The sequence below is a fragment of the Eptesicus fuscus genome, chromosome 2, assembly GCF_027574615.1.
Source record: "Eptesicus fuscus isolate TK198812 chromosome 2, DD_ASM_mEF_20220401, whole genome shotgun sequence".
Classification (NCBI taxonomy): domain Eukaryota; kingdom Metazoa; phylum Chordata; class Mammalia; order Chiroptera; family Vespertilionidae; genus Eptesicus; species Eptesicus fuscus.
Genome location: NC_072474.1, coordinates 117,192,930 through 117,214,555, shown reverse-complemented (window position 1 = coordinate 117,214,555; position 21,626 = coordinate 117,192,930). Strand labels below are relative to the sequence as shown.

The 21,626-nt window shown below is 51.0% G+C and overlaps 1 protein-coding gene across 1 annotated transcript; it reads right to left on the bottom strand.

The window, feature by feature from the left end:
* Window positions 1-236: 236 nt before the first annotated feature.
* Window positions 237-20,866, bottom strand: LOC114234892 (transmembrane emp24 domain-containing protein 11). Its single transcript, XM_054724293.1, has 5 exons — window positions 20,743-20,866; window positions 8,665-8,765; window positions 2,338-2,463; window positions 1,480-1,626; window positions 237-386 (listed from the first exon to the last, which is right to left on the bottom strand). Exons 1-5 carry the CDS (start codon window positions 20,864-20,866, stop codon window positions 237-239), a joined length of 648 nt encoding a protein of 215 aa, XP_054580268.1.
* Between the last annotated feature and the right edge of the window lie 760 nt (window positions 20,867-21,626).

Genomic DNA, 21,626 nt, shown 5'->3' with positions numbered 1-21,626 from the left:
CCTGTCATGTTCCAAGTGCGCCCCCTGGTGGTCAGTGCGCATCATAGCGACTGGTTGTTCGGTTGTTCAGTTGTTCTGCTGTTCGGTCTATTTGCATATTAGGATTTTATATATATAGATGACATTAAACAAAATGATGTTATTTGAGGATATGCTGTAATACACACTTATGAATGTATTTTATTAACTCAAATGTTATGCAAATCAGCAGGTAGTTATCTGTCTTTATTAGCATTTTAAACAAGCTTCTTAGCTATAAAGAAGTCTTTAAGGTACTTCATTTGAAAAATTCCAACTGAGATAAAGATTAATGTTTGTGCAAAAGCCCACCATAAAACATTGCTATTTGTGTCTTCACTGGTCATTCGAAAATTTTCTTCACGGTCCTATACAGAAGAGAAATAGGCAGGTTTAGTTTATTTTTCTTTCTTTCTTTTTTTTTGTTTTTTTTTTTGTTGTTAATCCTCACCCAAGGATATTTCCATTGATCTTTTTTAGAGAGAGTGGAAGTAAGGGAGGAGGTGGAGAAAGAGAGAGAGGGTGGGGGGTTGAACCTGCAACCCAGGAATATGTCCTTGACTGGGAATTGAACCCACAACCCTTTGGGGGGGGGGGGGGCTGAAGCTTTAACCACTTAGCACACCGACCAGGGCAGTTTCTTAAAGAACTTACTGCATGAGTTTGAGGGGAAGGTGCTATATGCATTCAAAGTATTAGATATAAAATAAAACACACACACAAAAATACAAACCAACAAATAAAAAACAAAGTATTTGATGTTTCTCAATTAGTATCTTATACCAAAGTGTCATCTCTGATTTTCTAAGCCAGGTGTGGTGTTAGCAAAGACAAGGATTAACAATCAACCTTTTAAGACATTTTTGTATTTTGGTGTAAAATATCAGATACTTGATCTATTACTTTATACATCTGTCTCTGTTAAGCAAAGTGAACGTCACCCAATAGTTGTAGATTTTCATGGTTTGAATTCTTACTTTACTCTAAGCTGGACTCTGTGTCAGGCACACCTGCCCTCATCTTATTTCCAGATGAGGGAACTGAGGCCTAGAGATGACACGAGGTTAGTGATTGGTGGAGCATATCTGAGCCCTCGTCTGACCAGAGTCCACTGAGTGCAGTGACCCAGAAAACACATGCTGTCACAAGAACAAAACTGGGATTTAGAAAGTGGGCATGCTTAGCCTCTTCAGATCCGTGGGTTGTATTTGGAAGCACTTATTCATTCATTCTGTAAACTCATACCCCAAAGGTGAGTGGGCCGCAGCCCCCAGTCCTAGAGGAACCTGCTGTCCAGGGGACAGCACTGCCCTTCCCCCACACCCCGCGTGCCCACGCAGTGTGGCTCCGAGGGAAGGACCGAGCAGCAGACAGTTTATCCTTTCCTCGGTTCAGGGACTTGGTCTGCGGAATTACGTTCCTGGCAGGAAGAGAGAAAATGAGCTGAACAGGCAAACTGACCCTTTGATAGTTTTGTTCTTTGACTATTTGCTCAATTTGCTCAATTAGATGTTCAAGCTTGAAGCTAACTTCATTAACTTTGTCCTTGGCTTGAGCAATGGCGGCATCGAGGTCATGTTCTCCAACGCGGATGTCTAAATGGATCCGCTGTGCAAACAGAATGAAGAAGGCGTTTTTAAAATAGCTCCCTTTCTCCTTCTCTCTCTCTTCGTGTCCTCAGTTCCTCTCTCCTTCCTTTTCCCCCCTTTCAAGAGCAGGCAGCCCCTCGTCCTCCAGCTCCCCTTCCCCTCACTGCCACTCTGTCCCCCGTTTTACTCAGCAGTCCTCTTTGTAATAATAATGCACTGAATGCTCACCTACTGACCCGAGGGACTCACACCCTCCTGGACATCAAATTTACTATCAGGCAAATGCGTTTGGTGCTGAGAATCTGATTACTCCCAGCAAAGTTTCTTTACACACAACTGAGTTTCTGATGCTAAAGTACACATTCTCCTCGTTAGTTCTCAGCACATTTAGGAAATAGCCAATCACCATCTACCGTGAAGAGTTTTATTTATTGGAATTCCATTATTAATTCACCCTCAGCCCTCACTTGTTTTCAAGCCTGAATAATCACAGTTCCTTTAACCTCCCCTCACAGTTCTTACTTTTCAAGCCCTTTAATCAACTTCGTGGCGCTCCTTTGAACCCCGTCCAAGCTTTCCAGCTCCCTCCGTGGTTGCTGCGCTGAGATCTGGGCGCAGGACTTTAATAAGTTTCTAGCCGGCCCGGGTGTCATGGCTCTGCATACTGATGTCATGCCTGAATAGTGCTGACACTGTGTTCAGCAGCAGCGACGTGGGGGCGGGTACTTACCAGCTTACTCCCTCCAAACGACACGAGCCTCGTGGAATTAGATTCTAAGCAAATGATGTGTTCGCCAGGTGAATGTGAAGTAAAATAGAATGTTCCTTGTGGGCCATATAACTTGGACAATAGTACCTAGGATGGAGGATTTCCATAGTGTAAGTTTATTATTCTCTAGTTGCCCTTCTTAAAAATAAACCTTCTCTGTATATCTAGTAAAAAGTGTGCAATTCCTAAAGAAGAAATCAAATGGCCAACAAACATGAAAAATATTCAGACTTCCTAAAAATAAAAAACAAACAAACCACAGTAGGATATCCCTTGTTTGTTACCAGGTTGGCAACAATTTAAAAGTGCCCAAGGACGTATTGAGAAATACTGTCTCCCAACACTATTTTGGGAATTGAACAACCATACTGCAGAGTACTTTGGCACTATATATTGATTTTTAAAATGTGTGTAACCAGTGACCCAGGAGTTCTACCTATGGAAGTTTACCCTATAGAAATGCACATGTAGATAAAGTTATATGTAAAAGGATATCCAGTGTGATGTTATTCATAGTAGCAAAATTACATTAAAAATTTTTTTAAATCTTCATCTGAGGATAGTTTCGTTACTTTTAGAGAGAGAAGAAGGGAAAGAGAGAAACATTGATGTGGGAGAGAAATATCGATCAGTTGCTACCTGTGCATGCCCCAACGGGAATCGAACCTGTAACCCAGGTATGTGCCCTGACTGGGAATCAAGTCTGCAACCTTGTGTGTGTGTGTGTGTGTGTGTGTGTGTGTGTGTGTGTGTGTGAGTGAGTGATGCTGCTGTTCAACCAACTGAGCCATCTGGCCAGGCCAAAATTGCAATTTTAAAATAATTTTAACACCTTTCAGTGAAGGGGATTGATTAAATTCAGGCAAAGCCAAATAACGAAACATGTAGCATTAAAAGAGAATCTATACATATAAAGAGGTAATATGCTAATTTGTCCATTATGGTGTCCCAGTCATGACCAGTCTGTGGGCGGGGACGGGGGCGGGACTTCCGCCCCCAGCACTAGCGTCAGGCTGCCTGCGTGCATCCCTGCCCAGTGCTGAGGTGAAGCTGCCTGCCTGCATCCCCGGCCAGGACGTGACACTGCCTGTGTGCGTCCCCATTCTGCGCCGATGTGATGCTGCGGGGCAGGGGCGAGGGGCTGGGCTTGACGGGGAGACCTCATGCTGCACCCCACACCCCAGTGCCAGGCCGGGGGACCTCAGGCCACGTCCCCCGCCTGGCAGGGCTTGACAGGGGATCTCAGGCCACACCCCCTGCCCCGGCGCCAGGCTGGGGGACCTGAGGCTGCGCTCCCTACCTGGCAGGGCTTGACAGGGGACCTGAGACTGCGCCCCCCGACCCAGCACCGGGCCCGGGGACCTGAGGCTGTGCCCCCTGCCCGGAGGGGCTTAATGGGGGTGGGGCCGGCCGGGTCTGGGTCTCCTGCATTTTCAAAGCATGTGCAGGTGGTGGGCGGGGACTTGACTCTAGGTCCCGTGGCGCGCCCTGGACTCTGACAGGAGGGAGATTTTATATACATTTTACTAATTTTCTTTCATCTCTGACACTTCTATTATAGAGAAAGGGCAAATAGCAATATTACAATGTTTCTTCTAATTAATTCCCTTTTAATGTGCACGGATTTCGTGCACCGGGCCACTATTATATATTACTAGAGGCCCAGTGCATGAAATTTGTGCATGGATAGGGTCCCTAGACCTGGCCGGCAATCAGGGCTGATTGGGGCCTTCCTTCCCCTGACTGCCGGCTGCTGGCTGGGGCCTTCCTTCATTCCATGCTGCCCCCTGGTGGTCAGCATACGTCATAGCGAGTGGTTGAACTCCCAGTCAGTAGAACTCCCGAGGGGACAATTTGCATATAAGCCTTTTATTATATAGGATAGGATATCCATATCTGTATAGAAGGTGTCCATCATATCCTCTGCTAGAGCAGTCTGTATAGGATTCTCTTTTCGTAAAAAAAGTATCATTTGTAAAATAATGAATACACGTATATGTTTCTGTGTGCTTACAAGAGAATTGTAAAGAACACACACCAAATTGTTAGGTGGTTATATTTGTTGGGGAACTTTGGTTTATTTATATATTGTTTGGGATTTTAAAACAGGTATAGGACTTCTAGTCTGGCATATAAGGAGCTTAGAAGTTGTTGTTTTGTCCTAACAATGAGTAAAAAGCTGAACAGAAGAAAATTTCTTCTTAGAACTGTCAGAGAATTGAGGTCACAGGGCCAACTGCTGCCTCCAAAATTGGAGAGAAGAACAAGCAAATACAAAGAATACAATTTACCAGAGAAGAACCTCTGTGGGAACCAGTACTGGGTTCCCTTTACCCATTACGTCATGTGCAGCTTACAACAATTACAAGGCACTTTGAAAGGCAAGAAGACACAGTTTGAAGAGACAGAACCAGCATCAGAATCAGATTCAGACATGCTGGGATATTGGAATGATCAGAACTAGGATATTGGAATGATCAGGAATTTAGAAAAACTATGACTAATATGCTAAGGGCACTAATGAAAAAGGAGACACTATGCTAGAACAGATGGCAATGTAAGCAGAGAGGTGGAAATCCGAAGAAGGAATCAAAAAGAAACTCTAGAGGTAAAAATGCTGCAGCAGAAGTGAGGAAGGCCTCTGATGGGCTCCTTAGCAGACTGGACATCGTTGAGGAAAGAGCCTCGGAGCTTGAGGATAGATCAACAGGAACTTCCAAAACTGAAAAGCAAAGAGAAAAAAGAGGGACAGAATATCCAAGAGCCATGGGACAACTGCAGAAGGTGTAACACACACATAATGGGAACCCCCATGGGAGAAGAAAGAGAGGACTATTTAAAGCATCAATGACTGAGAACTTCCTCCAAATTCATGTCGTATGCCAAGCCACAGAGCCAGGAAGCTCAGAGAACACCAAGCAGGATAAATGCCCAAGCATATTATGTTGAAACTGCAGATACTAAAGATACACTCATGGAAGAAACCAGAGGGGAAAACCCTTAGCAACCATCAAGTAAGTAGAGAGGGGAGTGGAACAGTGTTGAGAGAGAGAGAAAACCGTGCCAACATAGAATTCTGTATCCTGCAAAATTTTCCTTCAAAAGTGAAGGAGAAACAAAGATTTTCTCAGACAAACAAAAAATTGAGGGAATTTGTCACTGATAGACCTGCCAGGCAAGAGATGTTAAAGAAGTTCTTCGCAGAAAAAGAAAACAATATAGGTCAGAAACTTGGATCTACATAAAGAACAAGAGCATTAGAGGAGGAGTAAGTGAGAGTAAACTGTAACATTTAATTTGTCTTTACTGATCTAACACATAACAGGCTGTTCACAGTAACAGCAGTAATGACTATAGTTTGTGCATCAGTGAAATGAATGGCAGCAGTGATGCAGGGAAGGAAGACTTAGGGATACCAGGGCTGTAAGGCACTTGCTGTACTTGTGAAGTGATAGCATGTTCTTTGAAAGTGGCCTCGGACTAGTTGCAAATATATATTGCAAACACTAGGGCAGTGGTCGGCAAACTCATTAGTCAACAGAACCAAATATCAACAGTACAACGATCGAAATTTCTTTTGAGAGCCAAATTTTTTAAACTTAAACTTCTTCTAACACCACTTCCACAATAGACTCGCCCAGGCCGTGGTATTTTGTGGAAGAGCCACACTCAAGGGGCCAAAGAGCCGCATGTGGCTCGCGAGCCACGGTTTGCCGACCACTGCACTAGGGCAACCACTAAAAAAAAATGTTTCAAAAAAAAGTGTAACTGATGATTCTCTCTCACCATTGATGTTTCTGTTGCTCCCTCTCCCTTTCTCTCTGAAATCGATAAAAATATATGAAGCCTGGCTGATGTGACTCAGTGGTTGAACATTGACCTATGAACCAGGAGGTCATAGTTCGATTCCCAGTCAGGGCATATGCACGGGTTGTGAGCTCAATCCCCAGTGTGGGGCGTGCAAGAGGCAGCCGATCAATGATTCTCTCTCATCTGTGATGTTTCTGTCTCTTTTCTCCCTCTCCCAAATCAATAAAAAAATATTTTAAAAAAAAGAAACATCAATGAGAGCAGCTGCCTCCTGCACACCCCCTCTGGGGATCAAGCCCCCAATCCTAGAATGTGCCCTGACTGGGAATTAAACCGGTGTGACCTCTGCATCGGACAACACTCAATCCACTACACCACACCAGCCAGGCTTGATTGGGAAATTTTATTAAATAAGACGGCATTCAAAGGTCTGATTTTACCATGGATTTCTGATTTTAAATGAATAACAGAGAACTCTTCTCTGAAAAAGCATTATCACTGCTGGTTATCACATTCGGTGTCTGAGCTTTAATTTCATGTCTGCTTCAGGCTCTGCATAGTCTACTTCTAGGGCATAGTCAAGTCAGCACACACTCTGAATGCCTGCTGATTGGTGTATTGGAAAAGACACACATATATGAGTTTAAACCTCGTTGTTGCCACTTGCTGATGGTGAGCTCTTGTCTGTCATGTAACCTCTCAGAACAACAGGTTTTCTTCTACAACATGGAATAGGAATATTGGACACGGAATAGTGGGAAATGGAGCACAGAAGACATGTTTGTATGGTACATATGCATTGTTGATGTGTTCTGCCCTGCATGCGCATGTTATTCTATTGGGCTGTCATATGAATGGACGCAACTTAGAGGACCCCAAACCCCTAGTGTCCTTGTGGTGGGGGTGCCGATAGGTATCTTAAATGGGGATCTGATCTTGTACGAAATGCTGAAACTAGAGCCATTTCTTTTTTTGAAAAAAATATATTTTTATTGATTTCAGAGAGGAAGGGAGAGGGAAAGAGAGATAGAAACATCAATGATGAGAGAGAATCATTGATTGGCTGCCTCCTGCACACCCCACACTGGGGATCAAGCCCTTGACCGGAATCGAACCTGGGATCTTTCAGTCTGCAGGCCGACGTTCTCTCCACTGAGCCAAACCAGCTAGGGTGTTGCCATTTCTTATCATATTCCAAACGGAAGGGCCTTCCTGAAAATAAGGCCTGAAGGTGAGAGTCTTGTCTCTCCTAGGCCAAGCAGAGGGCCGGGCATATAGTAGGCCCATGATAAGATGTGTTGGGTGTTTGCAGAATGAACAGAAACCTATCTCCTCTCTTAGGCAATTGTGTTTTTGAAGAACAGACCTTCTCTGTCTTAATAACAGTAAACAGATTTTCCTGTGACAGTTTTTAGCCCAACTAGGATTTGGGTTCTGGTTTTAATAACCCGTGGAGACAGTTCCAGATTGCTCATGAAGGGCTACTGGGAAAGAGCAAGAGACCTGGGCTCCGGTATCCCCGGACAAGGGCCACGGGAGGTGGGGTGCGGGGAGGACAGGGGCCCGGAGGAGGGAGAGGGTCCCAGTGGACCTGTTAGGAGGGAGGTGGCGAGTGCGCCAAGGGAAGAACTAAACAGGCAAGAACCAAGTGTCCAGTCGTCCAGCTGGAATGGCGTCTCCAGCGACCGCTCCAGCCTCCACATGAGCAGGGGTGTCACATGTCTGCCCTGCGCTCAGGCCCAGGTACCCCTAGTTTTCATGAGAAGAGGAACGTTGTCCTGCCTACACCAAGCACCTCTCCGCGCAGGGGCGGTGCCTGTTCTACCGGGCGGCGCTCCACCACGTCCTGCTCCCAGGAGCCAGCACAGGACGACGGCAGTCAGGGGGCAGCAGTGCCTGCAGCTGTGCTGGCCGAGCAGGTCGGAGCACCTTGAGCTGGCTGGTCAGGGATGCACGTCCTTCTATCCATCGTGCAGACGGAAAGTGGAGGGTCACGCAGGCAAGTGTCCTGCTCAGGACTCAGCTGAGAGGCAGTCTGCACTGTGCCTTGGCTCTGATCCCACCACCCGTGTCGGTTCCCCTTGGTCAGGAGGCCTCTGCTGCTCCTTTGCTAACGCCCAGAGAGGCCACACAGAGGCTGCCAGGACTAGGGAGGTGTCCTGTCTGGCCCTCACGGGGAGGGTGTGTATGTGGCCCCGGCAGAAGCATTGGGACGCCTTGACCCCGTGGGTGCCCTCTGCCCAGCAGGCCCAGCAAAACTCGGTTTGTATTGTTTTTAAACTCTCTGTCCGGGCATCAGCTAGATGAGGCTCATGATGGCAGCCCCCTCTGTGTCTGGTGCAGTGCCTGACTGACTGTTAAAAAGTGAAAATGCTGGTTAATGAGTGCTTACGCGGAGATTTTAAACGTTCGTGGGGATGCGTGCTTGTGAATTTAGGGACTGGAACGTGTTAGTGACAGAATGTAAGAGCGTTTTACCTCCTCGCTGTACGTTGTGACAGTCACGAAGAGCCCCAGGCCAGGCGCCGATTCGAGGAAGTCCTGTCGGACCACGTCCCATTGCTGCAGCTTGAAGGAGCCTGTTTCAGAGCAGGAGACACGACAGGTTACAGGGGAACTAAGGCATGGCTACCGTGATCACCGCTACCCGCACGCACTTGTGCTTTGGAGCCGTTTACACCCTGAGTGGGTCACGTGGCAGAGGCGGAAAACTGGAATATGTAGGAAGGTTTGAGCTCTTGGTCCCGTCTCTTGTCTACGGTGGTTTCGCAGCCCTGAGCCTGAGTTTCTATGCAGCGAGGAGGGGACAGTTCTAGTCCTGAGGTCTCAGCCGTGGGGCTGCGGGGAAGACAGCCTATGAAGCTTTCCGCCAGAGCATAACCTGGCATGGGTCATGCAGGGCCTCCTCCAGCACCTCCTCAGCGGTTCCGCCTCAGTGTCTCCCCGACCCCCAACTCACCCTGAACACTCCTGGCATCATTCCTTCTTCAAGCTCAGGTGTGTGCATGCCAGATGCTTTTGTCTCCAAAGGCTCCTGCTAAAATGTGGGTTGCTGAAGGGCCCCCCGCCTTCTCACTTTAGGACCCAATAAGCATCCTATGGCTCAGCTTTCCCCTCCTAGCCTTCAGAGGTACGATCAGAAGGAAGAACTAGCTAACACTGGTTGGAAAAGATCTAACAGTACCTTACGTACGCCAGGCACTATGTTAGCATTTAACATTCACTGTCGCATGCATTCTCAAAGCGTGCTCTTAGGAAAGTATTGGTATCCATTCATTCATTCACCCAGCTGTGTGACAAGTATGTAACGGTGGGAGCCCTGCTCCAGCAGCTGAGGACAGAAGTGAATGGAACGGACAATGTCTTTGTCCCGGGGAGCTTTCCTACAGGCAGTCAGGCAACGAGCAGGCGGATACCCAGTGTGGGGCGTGCTGGTGCCGACAGGAGCAGGTAGCAGCAGGCGTGCTCGGGACTCGAGGACTCTGTGGGGAGTCGGGGGGCTTGCTGGCATTGAGCACAGGCCTGAGGAATAGGGGGGTAGAAATGCACAATTTTATACTATTTACACTTAGAAATGTAATATGAAAGTTATATTTCTATCACACTCAGTGCTAATTATGTGCCAAGCACCTTTCTAAGGAATTCACACATATAATCTGAATTTTAATGACAACATTATATAGTTAGATACTATTTTTTATTGATTTTTAGAAAGCGAGAAGAAGGGAGAGAGAACGAAACATCGATTTGTTGTCCACTTATTTATGCCTTCATTGGTTGACTCTTGTATGTGTCCTGGCCAGGGATAGATCTCAAAGCTTGGTGTATCAGGATGATGCTCTACCAGCTGAGCCGCCCGCCGGGGCTGCTAGGGACTATTCTTATGATTTTACAGATGTTGAAGCCACAGCCTAGAAAAAGCCATTTACCAGAGGTCACGTACCTAGCACGTGGCAGACTCGGGGTTCAGACCCAGGCAGCGCGTGCCTTTTCCCTCAGCACCACATGGGGCTGTCGCCCCGGGGAAAGGGCCTTCTGTGCAGCAGCACGTGCAGAGGTCCTGGGGCAAGAGCATGCTCGCTGTCTGAGGAACAGCAGATGGCTGGAGTGAGGTTAGCAGGGAGAGAATGCTTAGCAGGGAGATGGGTTGACGGGAGAGCCGGGGCCAGACCAGGGAGGGCCTACAGGTCCGTGGTAAGGATTTGGGGAAGCAATTGGTTGGAGGAGTGAAATGCTGTGGTTTTCATTTTGAAATTTTATTGTATGGAGAAAAGGATGAGGACGGATCAGGAGTGGAAGCTGGAGGCTGTCGTAATCCAGGTGGTGTGGACCAGGTGCTAGTGTGGAGGCTGCACAGAATGCTGGAGTCTGTGTTACTGTCCCTGTTGTTCAAGCTGGGAGCTCGGTCTCAGAGAGGGAGTCACAGCCCAGAGCCACCCAGGAATAAGTGGCAGAGGCAGAATCACCGCCAAAGTCACCTGCTTCGAAAGCCCAGAGGTCTCCAGTGCGCCCGGCCTTGCTGGGAGGCAGGCGGACCGGCCTGACAGGGACCTGAGATGGGAGCCCTTCCCTCACGCAGCTGCAGGGGGCAGCTCTGGAAGTGGGGACCCTGAGGGACACCGGGAGAGCATTTCCTGGGACGGAGGCTGCAGCCTGCACCCTGAGTAACTGGGACCTTCGGGATCTTTTGCATAGACCTGCCCTCTTCCCTTTAGAAGTCTGCTAACTGTATACGCTGTCGTTTCTAGAATGGTCCACCTTAAGGTCTTTTAAAAAGTATCATAGATGTTTCTGGAAAAGAGGGAGCAAGTCTATTCCACCCCCTTCCTCCTGCTAATTACAACTGAGCACTGGGCAGCGGTCAGGAAACTCTGGAAGATGGAAAAACAAGCTCACTGGCTAAGGACCTCATGACTCAGCACGACTCTGCAGTGCATTCAGTTTGTTTTCGCCACACTTACACGTCCTCACCTGGGAGCTAGAGCAATATGCAGCTGCAGACCAAATTGGGGGCGGGGGGGGAAGGAAGTGAGAAAACCCACTCCCAATACGTCTCTCCAGTCAAGGGATCTGGAACAGGTGATCCTGCAGGATGCGGCCCCTCCACGTCTACCTGCCCTGCTCCAGATGGAAGAACTTGCTCTCCTCCCCCTGGACACGGCCGATGTTGAGGTCGGTGGGGCCTGTCAAGATGCCCGCCCTGCACTAGAGGACAGTAGAGGCAGCATATCCCGCTTCAACCCCCAAGTGCTGAGGGAGGGTCCCAGAGAGGAGGGAGCGGGAGAAAGGGGCCTTGAAGACCGCGCCCGACGTCCTGCACACACTTCTGAGCAGCCTGTGCTGCAGCCGACCAGGTCAGCGTGGCAGAAGCTCGGAGAACCCGCCTCGGTGTGGAATGCTGCCCAGGTTTTAGGTGGGCCGACGTGGAGCACACAGCAGGGTAGACCACAGCAGTCGTGCAAAGTCTCGGAAAACTAAACTAGCATCAGGCTGTGTTCTGAATCTGAACGGGTCGGCTGCCTACTGAAACAGTAATTAGATGGAATTCAGAATCACACATGATGCTCAAACTGTCCAGGATACATTACATTACAGGATTACTCTCCATACCAAGAACCAGGAAAGTCTCAACTTGAATGAGAAAAGATGGTTAACAGACACCAACATCAGAATGACATAGATGTTGGAATTATCTGACAAGAATTCTAAACAGCTGTCTTAAAAGTGCATCAACTAGAAGTTGGAACATCCTTTAAATAATGGAAAAATAGGAATTCTCAGCAAAAGAGTAGAAGGTATAACAAGAAAAAGTGGACACAATAGGAAAAATACAACATTTGACATTGAAAACTTACCGAATAGACTCCCTAAAAGATTGTAGACAACAGAAAAAAGAGTCAGTGATCTTGAAATTAGATCAATAGAAATAATGAAATCTATTCAATGAAAAGAAAAGGAATGGGGGAAGAGCCTCATGAACCTGCGGAACAAGGTCCTGGGAGAGAGGTGCAGCCACGCCTCGGGGATGCTGCAGGTCAGTCCAGACCACGCCCATAGGTGCACGTGGCAACGCAGCGAGCCATGTGACCTCTCGTGTCCTAGTGCACGGGGAAGTGTGTGCACCGTACTGTGGTCCAGGTGTGTGACAGCACACATCTAAAAACATGCATGCCTAATTAAAAATACTTCCGCGCTAACAATGCCGGCATCATCTGAGCCTCCAGCGAGTTACAATCTTTTTGCTGGTGGAGAGTCCTACCTTCAGTTTGTAAAAAATGCAACATCTGTAAAAGTATAATAAAGCAAATGGGAAGAAATGATGGCTGAAAACCCCAAATATGTTGAAAGAAAGAAGCCCACAGATTGAAGAGGCTGAGTGAACGTGGGGCTTTACTGAATAAGAGAACACAGCCACGCGGCGGGAGGCTTCCTGCACGCGTGGCCACCTGGGAGCCTCTGCCGCGTGTTTCCTGACGTCCTGCACACACTTCTGAGCAGCCTGTGCGGTAGCCAACCAGGATCAGCGTGTTTTTTAGTCCCAGGCTGTGCCCTTCCCGCAGCCCACGCACCTGAGATGGTTCCCTGGCCTCCCTCGGGGACGGTATCTTTCCACCACCAAGTGCTCACCTGTGCAACCCCCTCTCTGCCTGCCCCTGGGTGGGGTGCCCCTGCTCTGCCAGTGGCTGCCCTCCCCTCCCCTGGGACTTGGCTCTTGTCACTCTCCCACACTTGCCCACTCCGGGTCCTGTCATTGTGCCAGCTCCTCTGTCGCCATCCCGTGTCTGCACGCTGAGGTTGTGGGGCACAGGCAAATGCTGTGTCCTTTTCCGTGGGCTGCTGGGGCCTGGCTGTAAGCCCAGGGCAGCGTTTGGCTCCAGGGAAGAAGCTTGGTAAGGATTTGTGGGGTGGGTAGAAATGCCCCCCAGTACATGTTTAATAAAGAGTTCTGAATGGCCGAAACTGGTTTGGCTCAGTGGATAGAGCGTCGGCCTGTGGACTGAAGGGTCCCAGGTTCGATTCCGGTCAAGGGCATGTACCTTGATTGCAGGCACATCCCCAGTAGGGGGTGTGCAGGAGGCAGCTGATCGATGTTTCTCTCTCATCGATGTTTCTCACTCTCTATCCCTCTCCCTTCCTCTCTGTAAAAAATCAATAAAATATATTTTTTAAAAAAGAGAGTTCTGAATGAATGTCAGTGGCCCATTGTTAAAACGCCAGTGTACTTGGCTCACTGCCTGAGTAATCAGAACAAGTGAGATGGTTTCTGTTTGCTCTCACCATAATCACCCAGCCCAAGCCCCCCACTGGGCCCCTGGGTGGGAGGGGAGCTGGAGGGAGATGTCATGTCCCTCAGTTACCACCAGATGGCAGGAGAGAAGCATGCTGGGCACAGCCTGGGAGAGCCGGCCTCAGTGTGGGTGGAGCGGCCCAGGGGACAGAGCACAGGGACAGGGCAGGGACAGCTGCCTCCTCTTGCTTCTCACCGCATGGCGAGGCAGCGGCAGGGGCTTCTGGCTAGACACGAGCACATGGGCAGAACACGGAACTGCGTGCCTCAGGCTCCCCATCTTGTAAAACCAAGATAACGAAGGCAAGTATCTTAGGGTATGAAGAGTGATTTAAGCCCTGCCTGGTAGCTGAGTGGGTTAGAGTGTCGCCCCAGGATGCCAAGGCTGTGGGTTCGATCCCTGGTCAGGGCATGTACAAGAACCAACCGATGAATGCACAGATAAATGGAACAACAAATGGATGTTCCTCTCCCTCTCCCCCCCCTCTTCCTCTCTCTCTGAAACGAATAAATAACCATTTTTAAAAAGTGATTTAATATTTGTCAGCTGCTTAACACAGAACTTGGCACATTGTAGGCTCTGTGCACGCCTTGATACATGATTCCGGGCAGTTCCGTGGGCTTTCAATGGGCAGTGTTTCTGTGAGCTCCCTGTAAAGCTGGCACAACCGTCCCCACGGCCACAGAGCAGGCGGCTCAGGCCCCAGGGCCTAAGCGACTCCTCTGGGACCACCCGACAGCAAAAGTCTGAGCGAATGACAAGGTCCCGGAATCGAGGGCCTTTCGCTCTCGCCAGAAAGTACGTTCACCCACCTCGGTACGCAGCCTGCGGGCCAGCCTCACTGCCAGGCACCCTTCCTCGGGGTGTCCCTTCAGGGGACACGGGCTGAGAGCGGGGCGCGTGCAGACCAGTTACCCCACGCACACAGGTGCCTCTCCTGGTCTCCCCGAGCGCAGTGCACGCACTGTTCAGCCTCTCATCCCTGTCCTGTGACCTGAGGTGCTGTCCCTGACCCCAGTCCTTGAGGCTGGAGCCATGGGCCCTTGATTTAGTATCAGAAAAATAAAATGCATCCATTGTAGGAATTTTAGGAAGCAAAAAATCCCCTCTAGGAGTTTTCTGTGCTCAGTATGATCCTTCCAGACCTTTTTCCTATAAATACAAATTATGTATTTTATAAAAAATAAGATGATACTGCCCAGCCAGTGTGGATCAGTGGTTGAGCGTCGACCTATGCACAGGAGGTCATGGTTGGATTCCTGTCAGGGCACATGCCCGGGTTGCTGGCTCGGTCCCCAATAGGGGGTGTGCAGGAGGCAGCCGATCGATTGTTCTCTCTCATCATTGATGTTTCTATCTGTCCTTTTCCTTCCTCTCTGAAATAAATAAAAATATATTTTAAAAAGAGGAGATGAGACTGCACCTACTCTCGGTAACTTGGTTTTTCCACCCTATTTTGTGACCGTCTTTCTATAGCCTTAAACGTTCTTCTAGAGCCTAAACTGCGGGCTGTTCAGAGCAGAAGGAAGATTCAGAGCTGAGTGCAGAGTTTTGCAGACAGGAATTGGGCGTCTGGTCCGGAGTTTGACCAATGAGTAAAATAATGAAGGGGTGGGGTCAAAGGCCCAGTGGTCTGGTTGACCCCTGGTAAGACCTGGGCAAGGAAAGCAGTTGCTCTTGAGTAGCTATGAACACAGAGTGGTCCCTTCTAGAATGCTCCAGGTTCCCCAGGGACCCTTTCTGAGATAGCACGTAGTGGGGAGGGCAGGCAGGTGCTGTGTGGCTGAGAGGGAGGGCATACGCACGTCACACGTCACACGTCACACGCGCCGTGAGTGGATAGCTCGCCAGTTCACCTGGTCAGAACATGGTCAGCATCCCAAACGCCCTGCCACTTCCCCTCCCCCTGCCCCCAAGGCAACCACCACCGACTCCTAAAGACAGGCTATTTCTGTCTGACTGGCCCCTGTATAAGTACGTGCACGTGTGTGTCGGCACCGAATCGACCCGTGTTTGTGAGGCCCGTGTGCTGCCCAGCGCTCCACTCTGCATGGGTGACTGCTTTGTTTCCCGGCATTACGGAGAGTGCCGCCACGAAGCTTCTCGTGCGTGTGAGCACGTGCATGCGTTTCCGCTGGGAACCTGCGGTTTGCCTGGGTCACGGGTGTGCCGGTGTTGAACTCCCGTGGAGGCCGTGCAGTGGAAGTCCAGGGCCGGGCCGCGAGGGCTGCCCGCACGCTTGCTGTTCTCTCTCTCTCTCTCTCTCTCTCTCTCTCTCTCTCTCTCTCTCGTTTGCATCCGCTGGATGTGCCTCTCCCGGGCTTTGCTCTGTGTTGCCCTGAAGATGAAGGAAGCGGAGCCCCTTTCCATCTGCTTTCCGGGAGCTCGGTCTCCTCTCGTGGGGCATCCGCCTGTCTCCGCCCGATTTTCTGTCCCAGCCACACGGGACAGCCCTCCGTGCTGGTGTGTCTCCTCACTTCATTCTCAGGTACTTGTCACGTTTTCACTGAGGACGATGAGAGCACCTGCCGTGACGCGTGCTGGCCCGGCCCTGGTGGACACTGTGAGCCCCATGCCACACGCTGCGCAGTGGCCTGGGCCCGGCCCCGGCCGGAAGTGAACGGTGAGGGGACGGTGCCCAGCTCCTTAGCCTGGAGGTGGGCCAAACTCTGTGGGTATCTCATCCGACTGTTTTTTTTTTTTTCCCTTTTTCATTCTTTTCTTTTTTCTGACTATTTGTTAATGTTTTAGAAAATCATGGTAACGTATATACAAAGCTGAACATTCTAACCGTTTTAAGTGTGCAGTTCAGGTGCGTTAAGTGCCCTCACATTATGTGCAGCCACCACCATCCTTTCCAGGACTTTCTCATTACCCTCAACAGAAACCGTCCCGTTGGAGGCACGCCCCATCCCCTCCCCGCTCCTGGCGCGCTCGCTTGTGCTTTTCGCTTTCTGAATTGGCCTCTGCAGGGACCTCACGTAGTGAGATCAGACAGTAGTGGTCCTTTGTGGCTGGCTTATTTCACGGAGTGTGGTGTCCTCAAGGTTCATCCCGTGGTAGCAGGTGCTGGAATGCCTTTCTTTTGATGGCTGAAGAACGCCATCGCGTTCTGTTATCCGTGCATCTGCCGATGGCCACTGGGCTGCTTCCCCTCTTGGCTGTTGCGAATGCTGCTGCTGTGACCTTGGGTGTGCCGATTCCGGAGCCCCTGCTTTCAGCTCCCGTGGGTGCCTACTCAGAGCAGAAGTGCTGGGTCGTGTCTGCATTGGCATCTTACGTTCCTGAGCCCGGCTCAGTCTGAGCCCGGCTTCACCTGAAATCTCACCTCTCCTGGCTCCTGGGAGTGCCTTCATCCATCACGTGTGCTTGAATCCTTGTCTCAGGGTCGCTCCAGAGAGCACCCAACCTCAGACACCCGGGGTGTGGCGTGGGCTTCTGTGAGACACGGGTGGGGGTGATGAATGATAACAGTCATTTAATTTTTCCTGCTCCCTAATGAGATTTGCTCTAAAGAAGCAGCACACAGCACCCCTGGTATGTGGCTGAGTGCAAGAGTCCTATCTGGGACCTTTGAAAGGGAGCAACCAGGAGCAGACGCATTGGTGCAGAATTCTAATTATTTTATTTTTATTTTTTAAAAATATACTTTTATTGATTTCAGAGAGGGAGGGAGAGGGAGAGAGAGAGAGAGAAACATTAATGATGAGAGAGAATCATTGATTGGCTGCCTCCTGCATGCCCCACACTGGAGACCGAGCCTCAAACCTGGACATGTTCCCAACTGGGAATCGAACTGTGACCTCCTGATTCATAGGTCGATGCTCAACCCCTGGGCCACACCAGCCGAGCTAATTATTTTCTTTTTCATGATCACTGTGCTCCGTGGCACTCTCCATTGCTCTCAGTGCCTGCCTTTTATAAGGGACTAACAGCCTTGTTAAAAAAAAAAAAAAATGTGTGCAAGGACCAGCAAGTGGTTTTAAAACTCATCCAGCTGGCAGCCGGGACCTACACCAAGGCCCCTCCAGAGGTCCCTCCCTGCTCCTCCTCTCTCCCTTTTCATTCAAGACCGTCTGGAATGTGTTCTTAGAGAGCATTGCTAAGAGAGCTAAGAGAAGCTCTATAAACGCGAATACGTTTGACTTTGAAGCTTCTAAGCACATTCCCAAGCAACTGCGTTTGACCCCGGCGCCCTGGACTGCACGGCCCTCAGGTTCTGTTGTCGCCCTCTCAGCTCCCAGGAGGGGAATGCCCACATCTTCTCTGCTTCTCAGCACATTTTCTTCCTTTGGGGGAGGGACATGAGCCGGAGTGGCAGCCACACCTGCTTCTCCAGTAGCTTGGGGCACACACTGGGAGGCCAGGTGACGGGGTTGGGGCAGAGTCCAAGGGGGTGGGGACCGACGTTGACAAACACCTGCAGCTGCTCACCTCCTGCCAGGTGTCCTCCCGGGCAGGTGCAGCTTCCGTTGACAGATAAGGAAACAGCTCAGAGTCACCGGCTATTGGGCAGCAAAGGCAGCTGCAAAGCACGCCTCACCTCGACTCCCAGATCGGGTCTCTGTTCCCCTGTGGGCCCCGAGCTGCCGCCATGGGGGCGGCGGGCCGAGCTCACGTTCCCGGCCGGCTGTTTTCAGTCCCAGGGAGCAAAATCCACTCAGGGAGGTTTGGTGCCTGGCTCCGAGGGCTCTCCGGCCTCCCGACGGGTGCCTCTCGGTGGGCAGATTGGCCTCAGAGCCGTGAGGAGAGAAGCGAGCAGCTGGCTGTGCTCTCAGGGCCCCACAGGTTCCCAGGAATACGTTGTCTGTTTGTCCCTTTAGCGGCGATCTAAAAATTAAACCTAAGTGTATTCTGGGTCAGCTTTCCTGAACCAAGTGTGTTCATGACCGAGCGTGCGCCAGGTGGGAGCCGGGGACTTCACCGGCGGCGAAGGTTTTGTGACGGGTCAGTGAGCTGTGGGGGAGCGTGGAGCCCCTTCCTGGCGCTGGCAGCACAGGCGGCGGCTCCTGGCCCGCAGCATCAGGAGCGGGTCCACACGGCGAGCCGGTGAACGCGGCCAGGTCCTCGCTGAAGACACACGGGCTTGCCACACACCGTGGACACAGCGTACAGCAAACAGGAAGCAAAGCCTTTTCACGAAAGGGGTTTAAAGAGATGTGTAAGAACTGTATCGTGAGGTATGCTCTGTGTCACTTGGCGCCTGTACATAATGGGCTGCTGAGGAGAGGCCTGGTTGTAGCTACAGGAACGTGACCACACGAGTGTGTGCTCAGATGCCTTTAAAAGGGGGCCCACAAGTCACGCCGGAAGCACGTCCAGGCATCTTTCTATCGCTCGACCCAGCGTCCCTTGCCTCTCGGAGACGGGTTTTCTGCACGTGCCCTTTACACCCGCTTTCCTTCGTTCACATTTGCATGCCTTTCCTCGCTTTTCCTTTCCTTCCTTCCTGTGTGAGAAGTGTTTCATTTGGTTTTTAAACCCAGAGGATCTGTCTTTTCCTGGGAGCGCTGTCCTTGTCACGTCGCGCAGTGTCACCTGGAGCTGGGCTTCAGCCTGCGTTCTTCTGTTTGTTTTCCGTTTGTCCTGTTGACCCCTGCTTTCCTGCCTTTCCCCGTCGTTCTCTGTTAGCATATTACACCTCTGGGACTGTAGGGCCACATTCTCTGTGAAAGAAAAATGTGAGCAGGTGACCTGACACCTTTCCAAGTTGTCCCTGTGGTTACAGTAGACTTTGGAAGCTGAGTAAATAATTGCACGGGGTGCTGGCTCCAGAGGGGACAGCGGGGAGAGCAGAGACGGAGGCTGGAGCAGGCAGGGCAGGAGAAGGGGCAGCTGGAGGCAGGGAGGACCGGGAGGGGGTGGACCCAATGTCCATGGGGGACAAGGACTAAGAGAGGCCCTGATTGGGGCGGAGGGGCTGGCCAGACCGCGATCTGCTCCTGGCAGCGCAGAACACCGCTGGCCTCGTTGGCCTCCTGCCTCAGACCCTCCCGTGGGTCAGGTGATGCTCGGGCTCCTGCCAGCGAGTGTGCCCTGGGCCAAGTCCACCCAGCTCGTGGGCCTCAGGCAGCGGGCGAAGGGGAGGTAGGCTACTCCTGTTTCTCCTACTGCTCCGCCTCCCCTTCACACGCGGGCTGAGAGGCGCACAGGTTCCTGGGAAAGCGGTCACCGACCACCGGGAGCTGGGGCATCCCTGAGGTGAAGAGTTGGGGTCAGGCAAGTGTGTGGTTGAGTCCTGCGAGCATCATCACAACCAAAATAAACGGTTGTCACTGTTATTTATGCCGTTTACCAATGAAGCAGAGGGTCAAATCACTTGCCCAAGGGCACACAGCTATTGGGCGGCAGAGCTGGGACCTGAACCTGGCGGTGCTCTGCAGTGCCAACCCAGCCCATGTCCACCGTGCCGCGACCACCGCAAGGCTCTGCCACCAGGGCTTCTGTGTGTCTGCTTTGCAGGCGACCCCTCCCCAAGGTCCGTCCCACACCGCAGTCTCGTCCTCTGCCCTGGCGCGGTGCGTGGTGGAGCTTTTTCAGGATGGATATTGGTCTTTGCAATAGAACTCCCCAGTGTGGAGGCCAAGAACGCAGGAGGATCTGATGCCGTGCACTGGAGTGAGCTGCACATACGCACGCATGACCAGCCCGACAGGGAACGACCGGGTTCGCACCTGCTCCTTTTTTCCTTTTTTGCATGAAAATCGGGGCATTTGATGTTGAACGTGGAACACACTGGATTTTCTCTGCAACCCTGAGCCCCTGCCACGTGCTTCCCTCTCAGCAGGCCAGGGAGGCTTCGCCGTGCGGGGCGTACTGGGTGGGGATGGGAGCGAGCAGACGTCCCCGAGGTGGTGGCAGGCTTCGTGGGCAGCTGGCCCCTCGCCGCCCCACCCTGTGGGACATGGGCATTCAGAGGACATGTTAGCATCTGCTCTTTTGTCCGTTTTGTGGAGCCGTCTAGAACCCTCGCGTGTCTTCGGAGAATTCAGCCATACTTAGCAGAATGGATAGCATCAGAGTCTCTTACTGGAGGAAACATGACAACAGGAAAACAAACCAAGCTTGCATTCTGTGTGCTGCCTCCGGGCTCCTGTTTACGAATTATGCAGTCACTCTCAACGCTTTCAGTTGGCTTTGGTGACTTGATAGACTCTCGAGAGGAAACCACACAGCATGGCGCTCACTGCCCACAACACATACATCAGGGGCGGGCGCGCGACCACAGCACGGCGCCCGAGCTCAGCGTTCAGAGCGCACCACCTACCTGTGATCAGCGTGTCGCTGGGAATGTCTTCTATGATGCACTTCTCCTCTCGTTCCCCGGCGTGGAAATAAAAAGCAGCGGAAAGTGGAAAACAGAAACTTAAAAGAAATGCCAGGGCTCGCATTTCGGTTGCTTCAGCCACTCCCGGTGGTACTTGCTTTGAAACGGATCAATGGCGAGTGCTGCTGCTTAGGGAGTGTTTGTGTCTCCTCCGACACGTGTGTTCATTGATTTCCGTGAGAAGTGACATGTGCTGGCTACCCTTGGGCAGGTGATTGCAGCAAGGCCCAGGGAACAAGACGTCTGTGCCGGGCCTTTCCCACCCTGATGACATCAGCCCGCCTGCCGACCTGTTGTTTGATGGGGTTCAGAGTTCTAACAGAATGAAGGACAACGTGGGCCTGGGGAAACCAAAGCGCCACGCCCAGCAGCTGCCCGGTGACCAAGCCCGCGTGGCCATTTCTGGTGGTCGCCGCTGCTTGGCAGGAGGTGGGGAGCAGGAGGTGAAGACTGTCCTGGGGTGCAGAGCTGAGAGGAGGGGTCCAGAGGAGGGAGACGGGTGGAATGTGCCAGAGGAACAGCCGGCTGCTGAGGCGAGATGTGCTGCACTCAGAGGCCTTGCCCTGGACAAGACTCTCCGAGTCTGTTTCCTTATTTTAAAGAAGTGTTAAAATCACCCGTGCGATCCATTAGGTCTTTTCTGTTCTGGCATCCAATGTATTTCCTGAGCTTTAATTTTTTAAATTATTTTTTCTTTTAATTTAAATTGAAAATTTGTTTTGTCCTTATATACTTATAGACCCTCAAAAAGTGGCAGAAAGAGTACAGAGAGGTCCCATGTGCCCATCGCCCAGCCCTACCCAGTGGTGACGTTTCGCATAACT